We start from the raw sequence: 27,768 nt of genomic DNA on the forward strand, positions 1-27,768 counted from the left end.
TAAAAACTTTCGTTATCTTAAAGTTCGTTTTCGATAAAACGAGTAAATTTCATCAAATGAATTTAAATCTGAAAAGATTGCATTGTGAATGGCTGTGGCATATCCTTTTTTTTTACCTATGGAATGACTTTGGAGTATTTAAATATCATGAATATAAGCCTACACTGACTGCAGACCGCCAATAAATTCGAAAGTGGAGAGGTGCGCATGCATAAAACCACAAGTTAATACTAATTTCTATGTTTTATTTTTATTGGTTGAAAGCTCCCCCCCCCCCCAATTGCTTTTACTACACCTAAAATATTTAGATCTATTTATTTGGCCAAACTGTAATAAGATTACGAATCGTAGCAAAGAAGACAAATTTCCCCCTTTCATGTGCAGTGCGTTGCAGAATCTGCAACAACATAACATTTCGTGTTATTATTGAAGAGTACAAAAGGAAAAAAATCTTTTATTCTTAACAGTAGAAGAGAAGGGAAAAATATATTTTTCGTAATCGCTTTTGATTTGATTTACTGATTTCCGTTTCACAATTGTACATGATTATGACAAACGTAACATAACAAGGTCGAAAATGCTACAAGACATAATATAATATATATATAATCATATATTTAAGGAACTTAATTCAATAAATAAAGTTATCTCAGATGACATTTGTATTCAAAAGTAAATCCGAGGGTCTTGCCGAAAAAAAAAACTTGTACAAAATGCAAGCCCCTAACTTAGTTTCATTACAAAATTACAGCGAAGAAATATTGGGAAAAGATATTGGATAGTAATCATGGTAATGATAACATAGAAATTCTGTTTAAAAATAAATAAGGACATTTGATAAGGACCTCTGTTTTTTTTCTCAAATGTCAATGTCAAAGAAGCCACAGAAATATCATTTTCAATGGCGTGTTCTCGAAAATGGTATTTTAAGAAAGAAATCACGTTACGCACTTCGATGACAAAATGAGGCAGTGATCTGTCCATTAGCCGACACACTTGCAGATGACGAATGCGCAAATTGTATTGCGCACGCATGATACACGAAGAAGGCGACACCGCAGGGCGATACAAGAAGAGAAAGGAAAAGTGATGATCGCAAGTGGAATCGAATTCTCATCGCTTTCATCAACATTGTCCGCCTCGGTCACTTCCATTTTCGCGCCCTCCAAGAAAATGTCAATCGCTGTCGTCTGCTATCATCATTCGGCGTTCGCGGCAGTTTAAACTACCGGACTTTTAAATCCACAGATCGACACAGAAGTGTATTTCTTAATTCACCGTCGATTTGAAGGAAGCATTATCTTTATATCCAATGTATTTCATCGGCAAGACGTTGTGATTTTATTCAATTTCAATCTTAACCTGAGGATATTCAGTGCTCCCGAGACCGTGAATATTATCTTGATATTGGACAGTCATACTTGATAATTGTTACCTCACCGATTTGTGCTGGTTATAACTCGGTAAGTAGATCGACGCTTCGACTTATTCTCATTAAGATAAAAGCATAAAAGCTTTTTACAAGTCACACTCTCATTAATTAACCATTATTTCATTTAATTTTTACCGTAGAAGAACACTCTCGCACCTTAAGACTACTGCTAGTTAGAGGAATTTATAACAAATTCATTTGTAATATATTTCGCCGTCATTATGTTATTTTTGTATATAACGAGCTCTTTAGTAAATATATTCGCCGTCATCTAGTGTTTTCTTGTTTGTAACGAGTTCTTTAGTAAATATATTCGCCGTCATCGAGTGTTTTCTTCTTGTTTGTAACGAGTTCATTAGTAAATATATTTGCCGTCATTGAGGGTTTTCTTTTTGTTTGTAACTCGTTCATTAGTAAATTTATTTGCCGTCATTGAATGGTTTCTTTTTGTTTGTAACGAGTTGATTAGTAAATATATGCGCCGTCATCTAGTGTTTTCTTTATTTATGCTTTAGAGCATGACCCCTCGACACACGAGCTTTCAACATCTTTTAGTTTAGAATTTTCCCCATTTTGTTGGGGGATCTGTTTATAAAAGGCTTGCATTATCTTAGTATCGTTTTCATTATATATTATGATTTAGAGTTTACTGTATGAATTTAGTCAATGCAGATCTATAACTTTTTCAAGACATATTTTGCTGCCGAAGTTTGATGCATTCAGTGCTCTGTTGCTACAGTGTTTTGCCAATTAACGTTCAGTTGGCTAAATTTCGCCGTGTCTTTTGAAATGCGCTTGCCTAACAAAGCAACGCGCGCCTTGTAACTAATTGTTCATATCGAATTGGCCAAACTGCTTTGGTCGCATCCTACTTCGGGTGCAAACCGCCGTGAACCGCAATAACCGGCCCCCTATAAGGGTATGGGATTTGAATGAATCAAGCCCATCAGAAATGAAACAATCAAGAGGATCTCGGAATAAACAAAATAACAACAGACATCCACTTAATATGCTTAATGTCAAGTAATTTTCTCGTCTTTTGCATTGCCATGAACTTGATGATGAAATTCTGTACCATTTTTGCATTGCATGATGTTTTAAATTTCAATGTTGCTGTTTTTTTAACTAGCCGCCACTGTTTAGTCTATTGCGGTTTGGTGGAGGGGGAGCAGCCGAAACTCGTCCGGAGGAGGAGATTGACTGTCCCATATAGCTTACCAGCTGGTTTCAGTAGCTGAAGGACGATAAAAAAATGTACTGTTACCAGTGCTCCACCATACACCACGCCGGCAGTCCGGCCGCTGCGGCCCATCTATCAAACGGCGGTGTTTGTCCACATGCATGCGACGATTCTCCATGTAAGTTTGATAAATATATATGCTTCCTTTTTAATATTCGTGTTTGATAACTCTCCGTATCTCTCCTTATGGCAAATGGTTACCTATTTCAAGCAAGGGGTGCAAAAAGGGGTGCAAACACTTGCCCCTCCCCCGTATGAAATCCTAAAGTTTTGAACATGCAAAGTGTCTAAATTTCAGCGACCATGCAATGATCTGATTAGGGAAATGAAAATTACAATAGATTTCAAATCAGTGGCTTATTTTCCTGCCCAAAATGAGGGAGTAGAATTTCGGAAGTGGTGCAAATTATTGGAAAAGCAAGATCGAATGAAGCAAACGAGCAGATTTTTTTGAATAAAGAATAATTTTGTACCTTTTGGGGGATTATTTGCTTTCTTTGGAAGGTAGAGGCCTACCCCTTCCCAAAATGAGTGAATTTTCACTCGTTTTTCCTTCAGGTCACTTTCTTTAGGGTTGAGAATCACTGAATCTGGACTGAGAATACGAGTGTTTCACACAAATTACCACCTTTGAAATGGTAAAATTCACTCTCAACAAGTGAAAGTCACTCTTAACCTAGTAAAGTTGTATCTACTCCCTTTAATTCGAGGAGTGAATTATTCATCTGATTTTTCTTTTTTGGAGAGAGAAGTATTTCCAATGTCTACAACCTGAAGCCACTATTCTGAACATACAAACGTAGTTTCTACAAACTTCATGTTCGTGATGATTGTGACGATAAAAATTTACCCATGCTTTACGCCCAAAAATAATTGAATCTCCACATTATTACATTTTATTCGAAATTCAAAGTAATAGTCGTTCTTTTTGCTTACCCGCATGTTTGAATGTGATTCACATTTTCTGCCTTTAAAATATGTAACTTTACCAAACAACTATAGACGCTAATTCAGGGTTGCGAGCACGTCATGTGATTGCCAACAGTATTTTTTTTTTGTTTACCCGAATTCAATTTTACCCAACGCTGCACACAAGGAATACAATTCAGTATCTTGTTGCCACCTTCCCATTTAGAAGTAAAATTTGAAAAAAAAAGTTTTCCTTTTTAAAGTGAAGATCCGTTTTTATTGTAAAAGATTTTACTGCCCCCTCCTATTTTCTAGACCTGGTTCCGCCCCTGTGTAAAATGTGGGTATGATTACGCTCCGCGTATCAACATTACTCTTTGATAATTCAACCTAATGATCCAAACCAACACACTGTATAAATAAAAAAGAACAATATTGTCAGAATGGAAGAAAGGTTTGCGACAAGCCAAATAATTTCCCGAAAAGAAAGTGGATTTAAGCATTATTTCTTTATTGTCTCATATTGTGATTGAAAATTTAATGTTTTAATTACACACATCTTCATCTCCTTGTATACAATTGTGAATATATATATATATAATAATGGATGAAGAGAACAATAGTAGACGTAGCTTAAATCAAGGCTCCCCAGAGCTATCTGCCCTTTGGAAAAATTGGCAATGCCGAAAAAATGTCTCTGCCGGGAATCGAACCCTTTGCTTTGAACGCCGGTACCTTCACCTTTCACAATCACACACACCCACACCCTCACACACACACACACCCTCACACACACACACACACACACACACACACACACACACACACACACACACACATATATATATATATATTTCATGTTTTACTTTATTAAGAGCATACCATTAATGCACGAAAAGCGAATGTGTTTTGCTTTATTTGCTTAATTCAGATTTTAGCGCTGGTAACATTTCAATCGGAGATGCTTAATATAATGTATGAAAACGATTTTGATCTTTAAAAAAGTTGCCCGGTTACAATAATAATTATGATATTAATAATAATGATGATGATAATATAGGAATGATGATACATAAGGCTTATAAACACTAAATCCACTCTGTACTTGTAGAATGCTCAAGGCGCGTAAAGAAATTAAGAAGTAAAAAGAAAGATTTTAAAAATATTTATGAAAGACAGAGATACAATTCCAAACAAGTATAAACCTGACCATTTTACGCTGGTCTCAATGACCCGTATTCTGAACTGAGTTTAATTTAAACTATGACCAAAGTTGTGATTTAACTAAAGTATGAATAGTTAATTGTGACAGGTATCACTGTCAGATATTTGACACTCAAGGGGTTAATAAATCGAATAGTTCTCCTCATCATTAAAACACGATTATTGTCCTACCAAAGTTAGCATTTTTAAAACAATTTTGAAAAAAGGGTCGTGGTATACAATTATTTCGATGTAATTAATGATAAAATAATGGGAAAGTGAAGTCTACAGTGATTGCAATAGTATCCCCGAAAATTTCTGTAGGATAACTTATATGAATATTCTATGTGCGAGGGAATAGAGCTCCGCATTCTTTACGACTTGTAATCGATTCGATTTTTTAACAAATCGCTCTTTTCTGAAAATAAGAATGAAAAGTAATTTGTTTGAGATAAATATTTACCTGAAAAAATACTTATACAACAATTTTTCATGATTGCAAGTCTTTTAGTTTAGAGTATGAGCTAAATATAAATTTTAAATCGTAGCCGATTGCTATGACGTCAATAAGACCAGACATTCTGTTCGCTTTTATTGTAATAAGGATTGTAACATAGTCACGTATTTTAACATCAGTATTTCTACGCTGATTCAGAGCTTTGAACAGTGAGATGTTACATGTCTCAATATTCCCGCCAAATTTTACTACGTTTTATCACAAAATCAGATCGCAGACCAATCGCAGGTTATGCGATGGACTTTTAATTCTCGCTCTCTCCAAACATGCCAAAGTTCTCATGGGGAGTGTGTCATGGAGCAAATTGTCAGTGAGATTCAATGCTTTTAGCCAATCAGAATCAAGGATTTCAGTAGCCTATAACGGCATTCAATGGAAATAACTACTATTGTTTCATGAAATGCTTCCCCGGAGTTTATCCTTATCACACACTCGTGATTTTGTAACAGGGAAGGTGTGAGGGTTAGGGTGGGTGTGGGGCTGCGTGTTTGTGTGTTTGAAAGATTACAGTAAAGTGGTAGAAGTAGTAGTAGTAGTAGTAGTAGTAGTAGTAGTAGTAGCAGTAGTAGTAGTAGTAGTAGTAGTAGTATTAGTAGTAGTAGTAGTAGCAGTAGTAGTAGTAGAAGTAGTAGTTGTTGTAGTAGTAGTATGTCAAAGTAAGTGCTTCTTGGTTGGTTAGGTTTGTGCATATGGATTTCGTAGGTTCCCGGTCTAGTTTACTGCCGGTCTCATGCGCCGAAAGATCGACCTCGCCTTTGTCGGTAAGGATCATCGATATTGAGGCCATCGAAACACTTAAAAGTACTCCAAAGTCAATCGCGCGCAATGTGCCACACTTTTATCTGTTGCGTTTCCATATGCGTGTTGGTATCGTCCCATATACTGTTTATCGTGTCATGGAGTACTTACTATTCCTGCAGTTTCGAGGTCGTGAGTGCGGTGCCATACAAGAGTTACATATTTTTTTTTAATCGATGGATAGGATTGCCATTGTTTCTGACCGTCTTTGTGGAAGCGTCCTACCTCCGTCATTAATCTGTCGACAAACTTGTCTGTCGATCTTTACGATAAAAGAAGGTCCTCTCAACAGTCTCAGAGACAGTCAATTCTTTGGGTCGAGATCGGTCTCGGTCGATTCGTTGGTCTTACGCACTTTCAACCTATTCGTATTTCGGTCTCGATGACGCCTGGGCTTGTCCAATGGGTTCGTCGATAACTTTTCTCCCCCGACTAGAGAAATTCAATGATTAATTTGAAGGGCATTTTGATTTCTAAGTATCCCAATATTTCATTATTATCTCAGTGATTTTCATGTATACTCTTTTTATCGGACTGTATAGGTCGTCTATAAGAGCGTCTCTCGATCTTGAAACGATTTGCGTTGATCCGCCTATTTCGTGGACTTATCTTGTACATGGCTCTTAATCTCGATGTGTGTATGGTCGCACTTGGCTTGTAGATCTCGGGGTCGTTTTAACTGTCTCATGCAGGATCATTCGGTTATTGGGTTTGAGACATTGGTGACTGACTGTCTTGTCGCCCTTTCGGTCTCATGGGCTTATCAATCTAGATCTCCAATTTGGGGATCGTTTAAATGTCTCAGAGCATTTAGGCTAGACACTGATGACTGTTATCATGGTCATCTCGACCCATCGGCCTCATGGGCATATCGATACGGTTGTCGAACTCGGTAACTCTTGGGTCGTCTCGATTGTCTCAGAATCTCGTCGAGTCTTTGGCTCAAGATCTTGATTATCTGGGTCTTTCTGTCGGTCTCACTGGTTTGTGATTATATTATGCCCTCAACCTTGTTTCTGTCAGGACCGTCTCAATCGTCTCGATTCTTAAAGATCTTGGTGATTGCCGGGGCTATCCAATCATTTTTTTTTCAATGGGATCTTGATAAAATTATGTGTTTCCTTCGTCTTGATGACTGTTCTGGTTGTCTTGCCAGTCTCATATTAAAGCCTTTCGATATCTTTAAGCCATTCTATCTCGATGAATGGTTGGATATTAATGTTGACCATAACGGTTTTCTCTAGATCTATAACCAGTAGACATACTAGAGGCTTAACGTCGCAACGTTACGACGCATTGGTCTCTTGGACTTATCAGGCTCTTGATATCGATGGCTTTCCTTGAGGAGCATTTCATTGGATTTCACAACCTTTGCAATCAATAACAGGTATTCTATTGCAATTTTGCAATCAATAGAACCATTTTATCTGTAGCAAATCAGATTACACTCCTTGTTTCAAGGAGCAGATAAGCAATCAATCACAAAGTACAATTCATCGCAAGACATATGATTGATTTAGAGACCGAAAATAGACTCGCAATTGATCGTAAGTTTCTTGAAACACCCCATTAGTGTGCATTTGTCAGTGAAAATAACTGACGTGTATGCCTCATGAAATTAATATTCCCCTAGTAATTTTGTCGGTCACAGATGTTGTTGATATCTTTGGCTTTCGGTATAATCATCGACTCCAGGCATGCCAGGGGTCGTTCGTTCACAATGTCCTCGTCGGTAAAAAGTCATGCTCTCCGTGTATTTTAGGGACGTGTGCCTTACCTCATTGTTAAATTCTGGACAGTTTAAATATCATGTACGATATACCAAATCCTAAAGAAAATCTGTCATTCAATTCAGATGAATAGTACTTACTTACTGCCCGCTATGCCTCTATCGGCATGTAGAGAAGCAACGAATGTCCTCCACTTCTGTCGGTCCTGGGCCAAGATCTGTATAGTTCTCCATGTGTGCCTTAGTTGTTTTAGTTCTCCCTCTACTGTTCTGTGTAATGTGATCTTGGGCCGCCCCCTCTTTCTTCTCCCTTCAGGGGTCTAGTTGAGAGCTACACGGGTGATGTTCTGGGCATCCATTCTAAGAATATGTCCAATCCATTTCCATCGTCTTCTGAGGATTATGGTTCCCATGTTCTCTTGGTTAGCCTACATCTCGTAAGCAGTTCTTCGTTTGTGATTTTATTTGGCCAGAAAATTTGAAGGATCTTTCTGAGGCTTTTTGTATGAAAGACTGACAGTTTATGGACTTCTTTCTCCGTCATTCTCCAGCACTCAGATCCATATAGTAGCGTGGAGAGGACACAACTTTGATACAGTCTAAGCTTTGTTCAGATGAATATGTGTATTTAAAACAAATATATTTTGGCTTATGAAATAGATTGAAATCCATACACAAGTGAATGTTTTCTATTTTTTAAGCGCATGAAACCGTCTTCAGGGACATTCTATTTATAATGTCGCACTTTATTTCAATGCATGCATATCACTAACATTTTCGGGTCTTTTTTTTCTATGCAGTGCACGAAACACAACCATGACGACTGCATTCATTATCATTTTGATAATATATAAGTAATCTTATCATTAAAATCAAGATTACTTTTTAGGCCCTTTATCCCCAAAGATATTTCGCTTTTTGGGTAGTCTCAGAGGACTTGATCCCGCACTTTGGCATGATTAGCTGTGTTTTCTTTTCGTTAGTTTTAAACTCCCAAAGGACGACAACATGAAATTTATTCACTTTATCATTTGATTATTTCTATCAGTTTTTATAAAAAAATATATATCTCTATTTTTCCAATCATTTCCCCTCCCCCTCTTTGTCTATCTCTATTTCTTTCTATCTCCACCTCTCTCTCTGTCTCTCTCTCTCTACATCTCTGTTTTATCCAAATAAAATATATTTATTCTAAATCCGTCTATTAATCTCTGGATTTCCTTCTGTAGATTATCGGGTATCTGTAAATGTAGAAGATCCCAGTTAAAATAAATTAATTGAAAAACTTAATTACGCCAATAACGAAGTGAATATAAATTCAATTTTGTATTCATGAGACGAATATCTGTCCAACTTTAATCGCAATGCATCGTTGATATTTCATCACAAAATAATATATTGGAAAGTTAAATGTCCTTTAATAAGAGCTTCTTGTTAAAAGGAGATATGGTTTGATAAAGTTGATTAAGGGTTGCTTGGTAATTAGGACGCAGATTAAGAATACGAATAGCAATAGATTTGATATTCATTCACCAATCCTTAAAAAATCGAAGGCTTCCTTTGTATCTTCCATAAGCACTCAAATAGGCTTACCCACTTGCAGATCCAGAAAGGGGGGGGGGCACAGACAGCCCGTGCCACCCCCCCCCCTTGAGAGGCACAATTAAAATTTGTCAGTAATGTAAAAATGCCGTTAAAACAGAAGTGTGCCCCCCTTTCGAAAGTGTTTTTTGTCTGTTTTTTTTAATCCAATTTTTTAGTGGACGAAATCCCCTTAATTTTGGGTTGAAACCCTTTTTTTTTGGTTTCTCAAATTTTTCATCGGGGAAAATGTGATCCCTCCCCCCCCCCTCCTTTCGAAAAATCCTGGATCCACCCCTGGGCTTACCCATTATAACTCACAGTGTTCGGAGTTCGATTCTAAGTAACATAAGTAAAACAAATTCTTAGAAAAGATACATTTATCGATTTCAGGTGCATAAAATCACGTGTAAATATGACGGAAATGTACTTTTTCATTTATCTGGAAAAGAAAATTCATCAATTTTAATTGAGAAACAAGCACAATATTAGAAAACTTTGATACCATCACTAACACCAAATAAATAAATATATGTATATATATATATATATATATTATTATTATTATTATTATTTATTCACGTTTTCTTTAAAAGACAGGGTAGTCTCATTCTTGCCAAAAGGCCTGCTTTACAAGGGAGCCCTGTCAAAGTGTACATACATGATTTACATATCAAATACTGAAGTAAACACTGTGAATGAAAATAAATAAAACATAATTTATAATAATATATATATTATCGTACATGGTACAGTTTACATAAGGTATGAACTCTCAAGAATTTATTTTTTACTTCAAAATAATCTTTTCTTTCCAAATAAAATATGAATAGATGTATTATTCGTGGAATGTGAATAGCTAAATTGCATCAATTTTTATTCTAATAAAATGTAATTCATTTTCATTTGTATACATCATGAATACTTGTCTTGTATGATTTGTAGAATGTGAGTATGAATAAACTAAATTGCACTGATTTTATTTCAAACAAAATATCTTTCATTGATTTTCTATTTATCATTATAAGAGACACCTTTATATACATTTAAAGAAAAGATTGGCATTCGGGATGGGGAGGGGGGGGGGTAACAAAAGTGAAGAACAGGTAAGCCATCAATAACAAACCTATCAGATCAGCTATCAGATTTGGTGAGATTAGGAACCAGTGCACTCTCAAATATCGGTCTTTATAGGAATCCAATGGCTGGTTATAAGGGGTAAATATTTGCAGAGATTATTTCATTTCATGAACTACGGTGGCACGTGAAATGGCGGTTTTAAGACCAAAATGGCGGCCGATGCTTGAATGGGTGGATCTCCAATCGAAGAAGTAGATACAGTGTCTCTTCCTTTTCCCAAATCGCCCCCAATGATGAAATTATACCGCACCCATCTTTTCCAACCTAATTTAACGTGTTATTTAAGCATCGCTCTGCTATCATTAGCGCAATGCATTATCGCTGTATTAACTCACTGCTCCCAAATTGTCAGACGCCTATTGCAGTAATTCTCAAAGTACTCAAATTGCAACCCTGAAAGGGGGATGGAGAAAAGTGAGAAGAGAGACGTGAGAAGAGGAGGAGGAAAAAAAATCTCCAACCGAATTTTTCCTCGCGCGGTGCCATTAATCTAATAAAACTTTGGTTTCACTAAAGGGGCAAATTTTCTTGTCGAAAAGAGACGCTATTAGCAAATTTAAGTGAAAATCGTATTTCGGTGAAATTTGGTTAAAGTGTTTGGGCGGACGGGTGCGCATGTGCTCTCTCTCTCTGAGCTGGGCTGATAAAATAAATGTTGTCTCTCCCGTGTTCTTAATTTCCCACTTCCCACGACGAGAAAGGGGCGCTAAATTCAAGCCAATATCAATAGAATTTAAGCAATCTATTCCAATTTGAGATCACATTTCCTCCCTTGGAAGCTAGTTATCACATACAAGGCGACTCATGTGTCTCATTTACCACCTAACATTATATACACGTCCCCGGTTAGGCGGTTACATATAACTCAATTTCTCGTTATTCTTTTCTCTCCCTTTTCTGTTTGAAATTACTTTGATTTGTTTTAGTGCACGGCCTACTAGACTAACACAGTTATCTATACCGAGGTCTCTGTTTTACTTTGGATTGAATTAACCTCCCGCCATTTACCCATCTCACTTCGACTGAATTTGTCAGGGGGATTCGTCGGCTTACTGCTTCGTTAGAATCCTTCTGATCGGAAGATACACTCGAATTCATCATCAATTTACAATACTCCCAACATTTCTAAATAGGCTTATGTAACGCCTAAAACCTATCATTATCAGCAGACTTTAAAGGTCAAGTCCACCCCAGGAAAATGCTGACTTGAATATACAGAGAAAAGTCAAACTAGCCTAGTGCTGAAGATTTCAGTCAAAATCGGATGTAAAATAAGAAAGTTATGACATTTTAAAGTTCGCTTATTTTTCACAAAATAGTGATATGCACAACTAGGCGAGTCAGTCGATGATGTCCATCACTCACGATTTCTTTTGTTTTTTATTGTTTGAATAATACAATATTTCATTTTTTATAGATTTTGCAAGAAGGACCAACTTGACTGATCCATATAGTGTTAAACAGTGCTAATTTCACATGTTAAGGGAGGAATTAACCGTTGTATCACTCGTCAATGAGGAGGAAATTAGAATATTTCATATTTCATATAATTAAAAAAAAAATAGTGAGTGGATGACGTCATAGTCTCCTCATTTGCATATCAGCAAGGATGTGCATATAACTGTTTTGTGAAATTAAGCAAAACTTTAAAATGTCATAACTTTCTTATTTTACATCCGATTTTGATGAAATTTTCAGTGTTGTGCTTGTTGGATTTTTCTCGTTTTATTTAAATCAACTTTTTGTTGGGGTGGACTTTTCTTTTAAGAGCTCTATAATAAATGCAGCATTTGAAAGTTATTTTAAATGTTTGATTTCTGGTAGGTAGAATACGGTACACTTTAAAAACGCTCATTAAATTTCAAAGTCAATGATGTTTACTCTATGACAACAAGGTGCATTTTTGAAGAAAAAATAATCTTTAACAGATCAGTCGTGATATCGCCTCTGGGAGTATTTCATGGCAACAAATTTTGTGAAGATTTGTTTTGCAAACAGAATTTTATTTCCCCTTATAACATTCTTCAAAAGTATGTGGATCTTTTCACACAAACATGTTACGTCATTAAGATAATTTTTTGAAAATATATACATTATTCTTCTTTTTTTTATATCACATACATGCCTTTTCTCAAATGTTTTAAAAGGAAACTCCGATACGTCGGTACCTAATGTTTTCCAATTTGTAAAAAAAGATTTCGACAGTAGTTCAGTCGGTTAGGGCGCCTGTTTCGTATGATCTCAGCGTGATTGGGTTCGAGTCCCGCTCACGCCGAAAGACGCCTAACATGTGCCTTACCGCTGTATTCAGAGTAGGTGTGAATGCAGTTGGGAAACACTCCGTCCATCGGAAAGGACGAAAAATGTTGGTCCCGTGTACAGGAGAATCACAAGCTATATATGCACCTCTAAGAACCAATACGGTATTCGTGAAGGAGTAGGGTGTTCACCCGGTGTATTGCACCTGCCGATCCCAGGCGAAAAATCTTCAGATGGTCGAGTCAATCTTCAAGTTCTGTTGCCATTATGTTAGTGGTAATTAACGGAAAGGCGTATAGTGCTTGTTTGCAGCAAACATTAGGGTTATTTTATAGTGAAATAAAAGGAAAAAATCATTAAGTTTATCCCGGAATATATACAAAACCCTGTAGAATTATATAAAAAAGGGAGGGGTGCAAGAAATAAATGAAATCAAGTCTTGGTCATCCTCACCGAGTATCAAGATAACATTCGATAATACAGCACACCCACACAATAGGATGAGAAAATTACCTTTCAGTAAATAAAAAATATATTTCCGTGATAATGGAATGCTTAAATATATAGAAATGTCCAGAAATATTGATTGAATAATAAATACGACCTTACAAGCAAAATCATATAAATATTTCAAAAAGGTGTTTTTTATTATTCACAATATACATGATATATAGCATGACTAAAAATCCTTTCTTCTTCAACACTTCACCTTTCTGTCTATTTCTCTCTCCCTCTCTATCTCTTCCTCTCTTTTCGTCCCTTACCCTCTTTTATTACAAGGTTAATAGATTTCGTGGACGGGAAATGTCTTATTTTTGGTATGTTTCTGGGTGTGTCTAATTTTACGGCAATCTTTCTTTCCTTTCTCCGCACTGCAACCTGATAAATCATTGATACTTTGGCGCATTTTAATGCAATTACGCAGAGTCATAATGAGGCACGGAGATGCATATCTGGCATCTAGGTGTCTCTTCTTTCACAAACGAATGATCATTTCCCGCGCGCAATGTCTGTTTCTTTATCTTCCATATTTAGTGGAGTGTCAGCGATCGCTATCTGTGGAGTCAGCGTTGCGAGTAACAAGGTTCTGAGGCCGCGAGAACTTTACTTCAGGGTACTGTTACACAAAGCTTTACAATTGATCTTTGGGCTGATTTTTACAATCGATTGCATTGGATGCTTTTTATGCAAAATGTTAAAAATCCGCCGTACGATTGATCGCGAGCTCTGTGTTACAGGCCCCCAGATCGAGGTGGTCTCAGATTTGAGGAATGAGGGGAGGGGGATGGGAGGGGGGGGGGGTTGCGTAATGAACGGGTATCACTTATGAAGATATCGGGACGAAGAGTGTAAGGGAGTGAAATGATTGGTATAAGTTCAACAAGATAAGGAAAGGAAAGAGTAGAAACGGTGTGGATATCGGGGTGGATAGAAAGATATACGCAGATGGAACGGTAAATTCGTCCACTACCAACTCGTCCACTCACCACACGGTCCACCTTCATTTTGTCTAATGCCATTCCCTCCATCTACTTTTCGTATAACAACGATTAGGTCCAATAACCATTTGGTCCAATCATCACTTCGTCTAATCACCAGCTCGTCTATGACCATTTTGTCTCCTAACCAGTTGGTCTTATAATCGTTTTATTTGCATTCATTTTGCCCAGTTAACACTTAGTCTAATTAGACCAAATGGACTAAGTTATTGGGCCAACTGGTTATTAGACGAAATGGTGAGTGGACGAAATGGAAATTAGACCATGTGGATATTTGACGAACTGATGGTAGACTAAAATGATAGTAGACGAGTTGGCAATTGGACGAATTGGCTTTGGACCAAATGAAAATAAACCGCTGTAACGACAGGAAGAGGAGGCTTGAAATGCGTAATAAAGGGACAATATAATAAGTTTTATACATGACAAAGGGTGGCAGTAGCTTAGGAGGAAACAAGGATTTGGAATAGTGATATGAAGTAACGGATAGAGAAAATGTTAGATGAAATATGGAGAAAGTTTATAATTAAACGGTGAAGAATAGGAAACGGGGCAGATCGGATGATCAAATGAAGTGGACTTAAAGTAAGGAAAATGTAGTGAAGTGACTTGATTTGTAAACTGTAGGAATAAGTATATGGAAAGGTGTTAAACGAATTAAATAAGTAGTGTAATAAGTGTCGGGAGATAAGTATAAGAAGAGTGACTAGAGGGATGGAGTAAATGGTGTATTAGGGGGGTAAGTATAATGCGAAGGGTAAGAGGGTTGGTTTATATTTTGAAGATAAGCATAGGGATACGGGGTTAGGGAATGAAATGAGTTATATCGACAGATAAGTGTGAGTACAAACAGTTAGTTAGCAGGATGAAGTAAGGAGATGTTTTAGGCGTTAAGTATATAACGCAAATGGGTTAAGATAATTAAGCAAATGGTTTATTTTGGAGAAAGGGAGAATGACTGAAGACATCATATGATTTTTAATGTAGGAGATAAGTACAGAGAGAAAGGTATAAGGAATGAAAAATATAAGTGGTATGAGGTGAATAAGTATGGGGAGAAGAGTTAAGGGAATGAATTGAATGGTATATTATGGAGTTAAGTATAAGGTTAAAGGAATAAGCCAGAAGGGAGATACATGTGCTTATAAGGACAAAGATTGAAGAGGCAAAGGGAACGTTATACGACGGATGGGAGATAAGTATGTATAAGTTTTATGAAAAATTAAACTAATTCTTATGCGTTATCAGGAAGGTGGAAACACGTGAAGATCTTGGCAATTGATAAGATACAAAACGGTGAAACGCGTTGAAAATGATAACGACGGGGGGAGAAGGAAAATAATATATATAATTAGAGTCAGCGTATTGTTAATTGTTTTAGTCAATAATTCAGCTCAGTTCGGTTAAAAACCAGCAACATAACATAATAGGAACAATATCGGGACCTAAATGGACGTACAATAATGGTAAAACACAGAAACAGAGTTTATTTAGGTAGTTATGAATATTGCGAAATCAAACGCGATAGTTCACTGAAACAAAAATGGATATTGACCTTCCAAAATATTGAAATTATTGTAAGGAAATTGTCAAAGGTATTCCACCGGTGCTTCAGATATGGATAACATTGACAAATGGAAAGTGAAGATGTTGATGAGAGGAATGAGATTTGGGCAGAAAGTCGCGAGAAAAAAAAAGGGAGAGAAAGAGAAAGAGATAAGGGGACAGAGAGTGCGACGAGGACTTCGCAGCCACTGGACCGTGTATTATTCATGGCGAGGAGAAGAAAAACGAAATCTCAAGGCTCGATCGGCGAGTTATGAATAATTCAATTACAAAATTATCCATCTTCCCATTTGCCAGTAATGCAATTACGCTGTGAGCGTGAAGGGTGTGCGTACGCCAATGCAATATCGAGCACCCCGCGCCAACAGCGGTATAATAGCAAGTAAATCGGGTAGCTAATGCCTCCTCTCTCATAATGGTTTTCTCGCTAAATTTAATTCCTTAAATGAAGGATCTTTGTGTTTAGCGTCGAAAGACAAGAGATATACGCACAAAAACAGGGGTAATGATTCGATGTATGTTTGTGAGGGTTTTGAAAGTCCTTGATTTGCATGTTTTCGTTTGCCCGCCTCTAATTCTATGAGGATTTTGTGCTAATGGGATCTGGATGATCTTGATTATTATCGCTTGGTCATTAGGCTTCTCTATTAGATATACGCAGTCATGCAGAGATGCGTGCTCGCGGGGCTCTATATCACGATGCTTAATTACCTTGCAAATTATAACATCGGAGAGGACTTCAAGCCGTCGGTCCTCTAGTTGATAGCTTTCAAGCATTCATGCTTTCTTCGCAATCAGGGAAAAATCATATGCCAAAAATCATCAATTTGATATACATATATATCTACATGTATACATACACGCATTCACACACACACAGATATATATAATTATATATACATGTATATATATATATATATATATATATATATATATATATATATATATATATATATATATATATATATATATATATATATATATATATATATATATATATATATATATATATATAGCTATTTATTCATTTATTTATTCATATAACAATTTCAAAGCGTTAGTATTTAGTATATGCAACATGAATTTAAAAAATCGTGATTATCTTACATTGAGAATTTATTTTTGTGGCGGAAATAGTTTTTTGTTTTGTTTGATGATTAAAATTAAAATTGAATAGTCATTCACTTTATTATAATAAAGAATAAGGCAAAGTCATGACTTTAATCGAACACTGATAATTTCCATGAGAGTAATTTTTTATGGATTCCTATTTTGGCCCATTTGGCAAGTGTTTTGGTAAATTCTATGTATGTATTTCTTTATATGGTTAGTAATTGTACGCCTTGAGTGCCATCAATAGGTGTGTGCTCTGTATAAATCTTGAATTATTATTATTATTAATATTACTATTTTTTTATTATTATTGCTATTATTATCATTATCATTTTAAACATATAGATATTGAAACTATAGATTGCCTATTTATATATTGCGTATGATAGTTATCTTACTTTGTGTAGAACAATATTGAAACGAGAATATGAAGTGATTTGAATTGCTTTAAATATAAATTTCAGCAAATTTAATCGAAACATTTCATTCATTCCAACGGCTTTAAAAATAATAAAGGAGATAAAGAAAAGGTAAGAATTTAGAGAGTTATTTTTCTATGTGTCTGATTTGTTTAGTGAACGAAGAACATATAATACTAATAGAATACTGTTTAGATCTTGTTCATCTTTAACGATTTTTAGTCAAAGCAAATCAACTTCAACATCAATCAGTTTGTTTTCAACACGAAACAGGGAGAGCTAATGCTTTTCTTGACGTACAGTTTGGACATCGCAAACGTTTTTCGTTTCCAAGAGATAAAACGAAATAAACAATTCAAAGTCACTGAATTATGTTTTTGCAGATTTTCTGCAAAAGTCACTCTTCCACGCGCAAATGACCAGAGCACATGGCCGTAAATTGACAATTTGGACGTTTAAGGCTCTCTTGAAGCTTAAAGCAAGATCCCTTTTAAATATAATTTCATTGTATCAAGTCGTCAAACTTATTCGGCAAATGAGATTAACTGGCGAATGAGAAAAGGCTTTGGAATAATTGGCGCGGTGGTTGCCTTAAAGACGAAGGGGGAACATAATAAGCTTGACAGGTATGATGAAATCGGGTGAACTTCGCCCGGCGTGCCCGTACAGCTCTCTAAACACAACTATTCGATTAAAAGCCCCGCGAATTTGTACAGTTTCGGAGCCTCGCCCGCGGTGAGGAATCTTGCAACAATTTAGTATTTTTAACTGGCAGACGACAGTCATGAAACACCGGGTCTGACGGATTCTGAGGGGGAAAAAGAAGATTTCATAAACGGAAGGAAGTGTAAGAGGGTGTGGAAAGGGGGTGATAGAGGAAGATGTGAGTGTGGGTGTGGATGAGAGTGTGCGTCACGTCCACGTGTGGGGGAGAGGAGAAAGGAAAGGAGGAGAAAGGAAAGGAGGGGAGGAGAGAAAAGTCGGAATAGCGCATCTCCAAAAAAGTTTTAAACTAATCATTATTACCATTTACATGTCATGTACTAATATATTTATATGAAAATCAACGTATTGTGGGTTTTTGTGTTAATTGCCAAAAATTGGGGAGGGATGTGAAGTAGTTGGTATAAGACGGGGAAGTGATGTGGACAGAAAATAAGAGCGAAAACAACAAGGTACTTTTGTTTCTTTCTTCGAAAATTCCCAAGGGAGGGGGGGTATAGTGGTGAGAAAAGGAAGTGAAAATGAGACATTGCCCCTTTTATATGATAGGTGTTCTTATGAAGGATAGATAAACGGGGTTTTCAGGCGACAGGATTGAGGGCGGTCGGGAAAAGAAATCGCAGACACGATTGTAAGTGAATTTGAGGGGGGATAATTGAATGTGAATTTTGGGGGAAATTTGGGGGTAGAATTAGTGGAAAGAAAATTGGATGGATCATGGCTCAGTTGAACCAACAAAGTACGTGACAGTGATGCAATGTACTCCTATAAAGCAGTGAGAGAGAGGGGGAGAGAGTGGGAAAGAGACATACAGATGAAACTTTAAAGAAAACGGGAAATACAGGTATAGAGCGCGCGAGAAAGGGGTGTATTTTTGTAATTGTAATTTGTTTCGAAAGATGCTGCGATGTGCAAACTACCAAAGTGCATCCATAACGGTGAAAGAAAAACAAATACGTATAATTTGTCAGGATTTGATTCGGTAGACAGGTGAGCTAAACATGTTAATATTGATGATAATAAGGGACATAAAACAGCGGTAAAAACATGGCTAGAGCTCGAGAAGGATATTGGGCGTGGTCGATTTGATCAACGGGGGGAACATTCTAAATATGGGACTGTAAGAAAATGACGTCATTAGACAGGAGGACACCACTCCAGCCTCCACTTACACAATGTCATGTTGAGGAAGATCTACGTTATACCTCTTTCAATGACGTCATTGCGTCGCCATCTTAGAGGTCAGTGCGTTGGTGGTCTGCAGTTGGTCCACTCCTTTTTCACTTATTTCCTTACAGATTCCGATTGAGGGCGCGATATGAGATTATGACGTCACATACGTCTAAGGTGCCGTGGCCGAGTGGTCTAAGGCGCCTGGCTATATATGGAAAGTCCGGGGTTCGATCCCCGGCCGTGGCACCTATGCCCATGAGCAAGGCATTTAATCTGGAATGCTCTTTTATCCTGCTTTCAAATAAATGGAAATGCTATATGCATTATTGCTAACTAGGTGTGCACTTGTTTAAAAAACATACGCATGAGGTCATGGTCAATGTCTTACGCGCATCTGCATGGGTGCATAAAAGGGTCGATTTCACACACAAATTTTCCTCATCCCCAATTTGTAATTGATATTAAGTTTTAGCTTAAAAAAATACCAAAGTGGTATCCAACATTTTTTTATGGTATGACCACTTAAAATCGTATGCTTCCCATCGTTACGCTGGTAATGTGCCTAAACATTTTACAATTTTTGATTCCCCTATATGCTTTGGATTTAATCAGCCATTAATTCCCTCACTTAATATCATTCTCCACTCCCTGTGTATTAAGGGGCCAAGCCAATCGTTATGAGAGGCACCATCGGTGAGGAACTAACTTGTTAACTATCCTGTTTGGAAACCAAGAATTACTATCTTCATAACTTTGGAAATAAAACGCTAGTGAGAAACTCTCGTGCATGCATTAAGAGGCATAATAAATGTTTGAAAAATAAGCATTTCCTATTGTTAATCATGACGTTTTTATAAGAAAAAACAACATTGCTTTCTCTGGTGAAGTTACTTATCATTGCTTTTGCACTTTAATTTTTTTGGAAATTTTCACAAATTCTATCAGAATTTATTCATATTGAGGGGGTTATAATTAAGAGGTATAGTGTTCTAGTCATTAATTTTGCAATCAATATTAATCATTAATTCCCGACATTTTTCGCTTTCACTTCGTATAGATTCGGAACTTTCATACGGAGGTGACTTGGATGAGACGTTTGCGAGAAGGAAGCAGCGAAGAAACAGGACAACATTTACTGTTCAACAGGTATGATACAATTACTTTATCTTTCGTCACCGCCACGCCCCTGCCATCCTCCATGTAGCTTTTTGATTACAAGACAGTGATAACTGGAAATCTCTACAATTTTATTCATTTCTTATGACCGGTTTGTTGGCCGCGTCAGACCAAAAGACACAAAAAGTGCATGGGAGTTGCTGCTATCCTGTTTAGCGTTCAACGTAGGGACAAAGCCTCGTCGATCTGGCGCTGCAAAGTGACTGGCGGTACATTTCTATCCTCAGATTTCTTTTTTCAACAATGACATATGGGGGGTGTTTCACAAAGATTTAAGTATGACTTAAAGTCGCACTTAAATACCGAGCTGCGTATGGTATGAAAGGCTTGACCGCATTGGTCAGATCGTGTCATGAGGACGTGCACTAATGCGTATCCTATCAATAAGATCGCGCGTTGCATATCATGTACGCGTCGGCATTTAAGTGCGACCTAAGTTACTTAAATCTTTGTGAAACACCCCCCTGGATTTCTTTTTTCTTCTATTATATCACCGCGGTATATACTGTAAGTGAGAATAGCCCCCACTAAGTAATCATATGAATGTGAAAGTAAAAGTTTAATGATTAAGATTTTTTTAGCTCAATCGCACAATGTAATTAATCGTAACATCCATTCGTACGATTAATCGATTTACGCTATGATACAGGGTCTACAAACTGTTTCATAATCTAGAAGGCAAGGTGATATATTACGATGCATGTTTACATGAAATTTCAACAGAAAACAACAAATGGGATGAAAAAGAGCTGCAGTTTTAAATCGTTGGAAAAATGATGTTACAGTATACCTAAGGTGTGCATTACATTTCAGCAATGTTATACTGCATGAAAAAAGACAACTTTGAGCCTTAGACATTGGTAGGGATATCCCCGAATAAGCTTTTACAAGCGAAGAATTATCATAGGCTACTGGATCCATTTTGTTAAATTGCAGACAAGGGACAAAAATTAAATCAAAGATATTAGATTAGAGACTTTTAGATTGCATGTGAACTCTTTTATCTTTGACTTAATGAACAGGCCATACGGCAGAAGGACACAATCACTATTACTCTTAAAGGGGAAGTTCACCCTGAAGAAAACTTTGTTGTAAAAATAGCAGAAAAAATAGTAAAAAATATTGGTGAAGGTTTGAGGAAAATCCGTTAAAGAGAAAGAAAGTTATAAGAGTTCAAAATTTTGGATTTGTGACGCCATAAACGAGCAGCTGCCCCATGTGTTATGTAATATAAAATGTATGAATTTCAAATTTTGTATGGTTCCTGATGACTTAATTTTGTTTTCTTTTCATGATCGGGTGTGAAACGATTTGTCTATTGATATACAAAAGTTACAGTGAAAACCATTTTCAATTTTCTGAGAAAATGACATTTCATTGATTTTTTACCATTCGCTATGTAGGAATGCTGCTCGCATATGACGTCACAAATCAAATAATTGAAATTCTAATAACTTTTTAATTATTTGATAAATTTTTCTCAAACCTTCGGCAATATTTTTCATTATTTTTTTCTGCTATTTTTACAATAAACTTTTTGTCAGGGTGAACTTCCCCTTTAAAGGGATGGTCCGGGCTAAAAATATTTTTATATTTAAATAAAATAGAGTAAAATTCACAGAGTGAAATGCTGAAAATCATCAGATAACAAAACTATAACAAAGTTATTGAATTGTAAAGTTTATCAATATTTGCAGTTATTTGCAGATCGTCATGAATATTCATTAAGTGGGCTGATGATGTCATATCCCCACTTTCCGGCATTAGATAACTAATGCACTTTTTATAATCAGTTGTCAATCAATGCAATTTTTTTTTTGAAGAAACCTGATTTCATTTATTAAAATACAAAAGAATAAGTGGGGATATGACATCATCAGCACACCTAATGAATACTCATGAAGACATGCCTAGAACTGTTTCACTGGAAAAAAAAATGCAAATCTTTAAAATTCAATAACTTTGTTATTTGTTATTCTGATTTTGATCAGATTTTCAGCATTTTGTTCTGAATTTTATGCTTCTTACTGAGATATAAATATCTCAAGCCTGGACCATCCCTTTAAGGACAACATATATGTATCAACATTAAGGGAGAATCCGCGTCGTCCGCATCTTATAGGGAGTTTACGATATATTACGGGTGTTGTCAGGATGATGATTCGGAGGTTAGAATAGAAAAAAAATCGAGTACGCAAGCACCAATCAAGGCTCTTTAGGAAAGTTTGACCTATTCAAGGAAATAGTTCTTGCATAATAATACCATAGAGCTATACCGTTTGTTCCTGCTCACAAAAAAAACACAGGCCTATAGAGAGGGAAGGTACATGTAGAAACTATACTAATTAAAAAAAACAAGCAGGAATAGAAGGAGCGCGGTAGCATTCGCGCATGCGCAGATGAATATTCGGTTGGAATTACATTGTTCTGAGAAGTTACGTTTCCATCGCTATAGTCGTAAATCGTAAACTCCTTGACATGGTTACGCAATTCGGTCGCATTTACAGTGTTTTTGCACTCTGCCCAAATTTGATGACGTAGTTATCTACATAAAATAGTTTACATGCAATAAAAAAGTCCCTCCTCAAAAAAAAAAAATAAGGGCTTCAATTTGAAGTAAAGAAGTATTTAGGATTTAAAAAAATCAGATAGTACAAACACCGAGTGATATCTTCACCCGATAGTGCTGAGTACGATGGTGGCCAACAGTGCCGTTACGCTGCGTGAGCACGAACGGACGTTGTTGCTCAATGTATTATAAACGCTATGTTGGTAACTCCTAATTTACAAATATATCTGTATCATTTTGCCCTCTGAACCCACACAGTTAGAGGAACTGGAATCTGCCTTTGCCAAGACTCACTATCCAGACGTGTTCACACGAGAAGACCTTGCACTAAGGATCAACCTCACTGAGGCCCGTGTACAGGTAATTATTTTTATGTTAAAAATAGGTGAATGATCACTTAAAGGTATTGTTTAACTTTGTGAGCAGCCGATTTAAAAAAATTCTCAAACCAAGATGACACACGTGTACAAGTGCATGTATTAGAACTAATAAACCCTGAAAACAACCATTATTGAGAATAAAAAAGCTAAAACTACAAGGCAAACCTCGATTTTATAAATAGGCGTCTTATAGACACCTAAATAGTACACATAAGTGTATGGGATGAAATTAAGGTGGTGTTTCCGGTCACTTTATATTTTAATTTTTGAAGCACTAAATAATCATTTTCGAACGCAATTTTTTCTGGGCTTCATTTTTGGAACATATCACAGACACAGGTGACAAGTTTGACCTTCTAGCTCAGATTTTTTAAAAGTCAAATCAATGTTAACCAATCACTTTAACATGCTTAAGGCTTACAAGTAAACCACGGCTGGTCCATTACCTCCTCCTTAAAGGAAACTGTCCCCACAATCCGTGTTGGTAGTTACAATACAAAAGTGGGGATATCTCTGATAGTCCGTTAATCTGCTGCATGCTTATAGCTCCCAAGGAAAGGTGCCCCAATAATATGGTTCGTTTTGGGACGGTGTACCCAAAGCGGCGCCGTGAGAATCGAGGAACTCCTGCATTCAACCTTCGCGTAAGACATTTTCAATTAAGGACATTGTACTCATTGTTTTTACTTATAATGTTATATTTATCTATCTGGTTTTGACTCGTAATATGTTATACCTTTTCTCTATTCCCTGCTATTCTTTAATCCTCTGCCAACAAAATTTAAATTTTACATTTTCAAAGATTTAAATCAAAATGTCTTTTTTTCTCCCATTCCCACCCTTTTTATTCATTGAGGGATGTTTGAGCAGTTCGAAATTTTTTTATATTTTGAAATCGTTATAATTCTTTCTAAATTTTAATATCAATCACCTATCCTCTTGCAATGAATTGTCTTTAAAGGAAATAGATGAAATCGCAACGAGAACGAAATCACGCTGCACTAACGGGCATTCTAAGTGGTGGGAGCGTTTGGCGTATTCAAAACGAATTCGAGTTTAAAGGATATCTATTTTCTCAAAGTCAATCCTTGGTAAAGAGTAAGAAATTGAAAACAGGATTTCTAACAACGAAGGACTCTGAGAGCAAAAAGAAAAAAAATACCTTATTACCGTACCTTCTCCCGTCTAATCTTCTACAAGCTAAGATGTTAATGTAATTTGTCGCGCTTTCGTCATCTTATTGAAGGAGGAATAAGAGTATTAATGGTAATCTGGTCGTGAATGTGCCCCGGGGTGAGAGCGTGTACCCCATCAGATGTATCTTAAGGGGGCCCTTACACCGTTCCTGTCCTGATCCCAGCACTTTTCCTCCCGATCCCTTCTCCAAAATATTGTCACCTAAAAAGGATCTGATGCGGGCATGGCTTTAAAGATGATGCATAAATATGAAGGAAGGTTCAACTGAAAAATTCAAATTCTTTTACATGTTTGGCAAAGGATATAATTGATATTCGTTCATGCTAATTAAAGTATGAGACACTATCCTCAAGATTTCTTACAGGTTTGCTTTTTTTACATTAAGTCCTAAGTGTTTAGCCGCAAGGTCTGATTTGGTTTAATCAATATAAGATGTTGTCAAAACGTGTTTGTTGTTAGATTCTCGAGTACCAAGAAAGTCTTGAAGATAAACCTTCCATCATCTTGATAATCTGATAATAGCGCTTCGTGTCAGAATATAATAAATTTTGACTTATTCATATATTCATAGAAGTATTCATGAACGTTCAACTCTCTGGAAATATAAAAAATGAATTGGAAAGTGCCGTGGGCTTGAAACACTGGAAGCGCTAATCAAAGTGAAATTTTAACACCACAAAAACCTTTTTATTCAGTTTATGTTGGTCTCTCATATTTTCCCACGTGTTGTTTTTTTAGTAAAGAACTTGAGAAATGTGGTCCTCTTTCGTTTATACTTCGAAACGATTTTATTTACCTTCGAATCGTGACATTCCTCTGAAAATTTTGAGATCAAATCTTAGCAATCAGGTATAAAATCACCACCATTTATTTTATTTGTTTAATGAATCACCGCATGAAATTGTTGGGAAAATGTTCTAAAATCTAATAATTTCTATTTTTGTATCATGCAATTACAAGCTTTATTACTTGAAACAATAGAATAATGTATTATTCCTTTCTTATCATTCTTGGTTATTATATGAAAGCAAGAATGTGTACCTTCAGATTGTTTTCTCCCTCCTTTCAAATCCGGGATACGACCAGAAACACGACTTTTTGGTGTCATATCTTCAGACTATCTTTACTTTTTCATAGATGAAGTATGTAAATTATATTCTTCAAACGGAGAAGAAGATATTAATCACAAATAGGTCTATGTGTCATTTATGAATTATAATTGCATGTTAATAAACGATAATAAAATTCACATTCAAATTTGAATATATTTTGATATTCGTTTCCACAGAAAAATGATACAAACTGATTACATAGCTGACATTTAATCGCAAAATTGATGATTAACAGATAGCCAAATAACAGTAAGAAAATACATTACTATTTTATTTTTTGACAAAAAACTATTAGGCACAATACTACATAGATTTAATGAAAATAGATAAATGTGATGATACCATTTTAAAATCTGGTATTCAATAAAATCCTACGATTGATGTACAAATAGGCCTATGATATACATGCCTATAACAAGATGATTTTCATGATTGACATGTTGATGAAAAAAATGTGTATACACACATCCTCTCTCTCTCGCAAACACATATATATATATACACACACACACACACACATATACATGAGGTAAATAAAAAAGTGCATAAACGGTTTACACTCTTATTCTAGCTCCATGATTTTATGAGTTGACACTAATAATTGTCGTTATGCAAATAGACTGCAATTAGTTTACCAAGCCTAAAAACTTTCTGTTAGGTAATAATGGCAAGTAGATTAACCAATTTCCCACATTTACCATTAGCAATCACGGGCCAGCCTCTCAATTTGATAATGGAGAATGATGTATTTTTTCCTGGTTATCCCTGGCGTAATCACATCAAACTGCTGCTAATTGCTATGATGAGTTAATGCATTGGTCTTCCAAAGTCATTAAGTTCACGGTTAATGCCATGAAGGCCTCCGTGCCGAATCTGACGACGAAACCAGTAAATCAAGCCCGCGCCCGTGAACGGGAGACGGAGCGGCCGTGTCACGGAAACACCACCACCACGTGTGCCCAATTCCCCGGCGCTAAAAATAATTGCATTTTACGATCTAGTAAATACACATTGATTGTTTTCTTACAAACCAGATTAGATCCCCTCAACTGCTAGGTTGGGGGAAAAGGTGGAGAAATGAAAGAAGAGTGGAGGAGAAGTCGTTTGATGGGTGGGAAAGCGATATTCAATCGCAAAATAGTTTGAAATACTAGCAGGCGATGGATGCGAAAATGCGTTTTTGGCGGTACTCAAGCGCGCGGCGGGCTAATTGGCTTTGTGCGTTGCAACCGGTTTAGATAGAGATAGGCACGTCCCAAAGGGGCAATGCATCTTCTGTGAAAGAGAGAGAGGGGAAGAGAGAGGGGGATACATAGGCAGAGGGAGTGATAGAAGATTCAGCGCATCTCATGCTTCCCAAATAGATTTTTCTTTCAGTGGCGTTGAGTTCCATAAACACTTTGAAAAATTATCTGCATTAGCCGCGCATGACTTCCCTTCGTGGTGATCGCATTGACAATTATCGTCTTCTTCGAAATCGTTTAATCGGCCTTTCTTTTTTTCCATCTAATGGACATAATAGAAAACGAATTTCAGACAGAAAGGCCGCGTGCTGCAGCTTCCCTTAGTCTGTATATAGGTACATGCATTTCTGGTTTCCTGTGCTAACTGACAATAATGGTTAATTATAACAGCGAATAACTCAGATCATTATTGGCCGAACCGTGGTGGAAAAACATAATAACATGGTTGTTTCGTCGTCGTTTTCCACTAAACTGCACGTTATTCCCCGCAGTCACCATGAAATGCTCTAGTAATATTTCACTGATTAATAATTAATTTCTATTATCACCGTGTCTGAGGTTTTATTCTTGTCTTCCCTTCGCTAATGTTCACAAAATTGAATTCTGGAATATTGCACGCCTGGCTGACTTCTTACGAGTATCATGGCATCCCTTTCACTCAACCTTCCCCTCGAAAATGGTGGTACATTCAATATCATTAACTTTCCCACTGAAGTCTCCGTTCTTCAAATCTATTCACAAGCTAACACTTGATTCCTAAACAATCTCTTTCTTTAATTTGTATTTTCA

General features: G+C 36.5%; 1 protein-coding gene across 1 annotated transcript in view; it reads left to right on the forward strand.

Annotated features, from left to right (window-relative positions):
* Nucleotides 1-1,024: 1,024 nt before the first annotated feature.
* Nucleotides 1,025-27,768, forward strand: part of LOC121432035 (dorsal root ganglia homeobox protein-like) — a 40,541-nt gene continuing 13,797 nt past the window's right edge. The window contains exons 1-4 of the mRNA XM_041629855.1: nucleotides 1,025-1,463; nucleotides 2,562-2,790; nucleotides 20,359-20,447; nucleotides 23,305-23,406. Of these exons, the coding sequence (XP_041485789.1) occupies nucleotides 2,685-2,790; nucleotides 20,359-20,447; nucleotides 23,305-23,406 (297 nt within the window). The 5' untranslated portion in view covers nucleotides 1,025-1,463; nucleotides 2,562-2,684. The remainder of the gene's footprint in view (nucleotides 1,464-2,561; nucleotides 2,791-20,358; nucleotides 20,448-23,304; nucleotides 23,407-27,768) is intronic.

This window comes from Lytechinus variegatus, chromosome 18, assembly GCF_018143015.1.
Source record: "Lytechinus variegatus isolate NC3 chromosome 18, Lvar_3.0, whole genome shotgun sequence".
NCBI classification, from domain to species: domain Eukaryota; kingdom Metazoa; phylum Echinodermata; class Echinoidea; order Temnopleuroida; family Toxopneustidae; genus Lytechinus; species Lytechinus variegatus.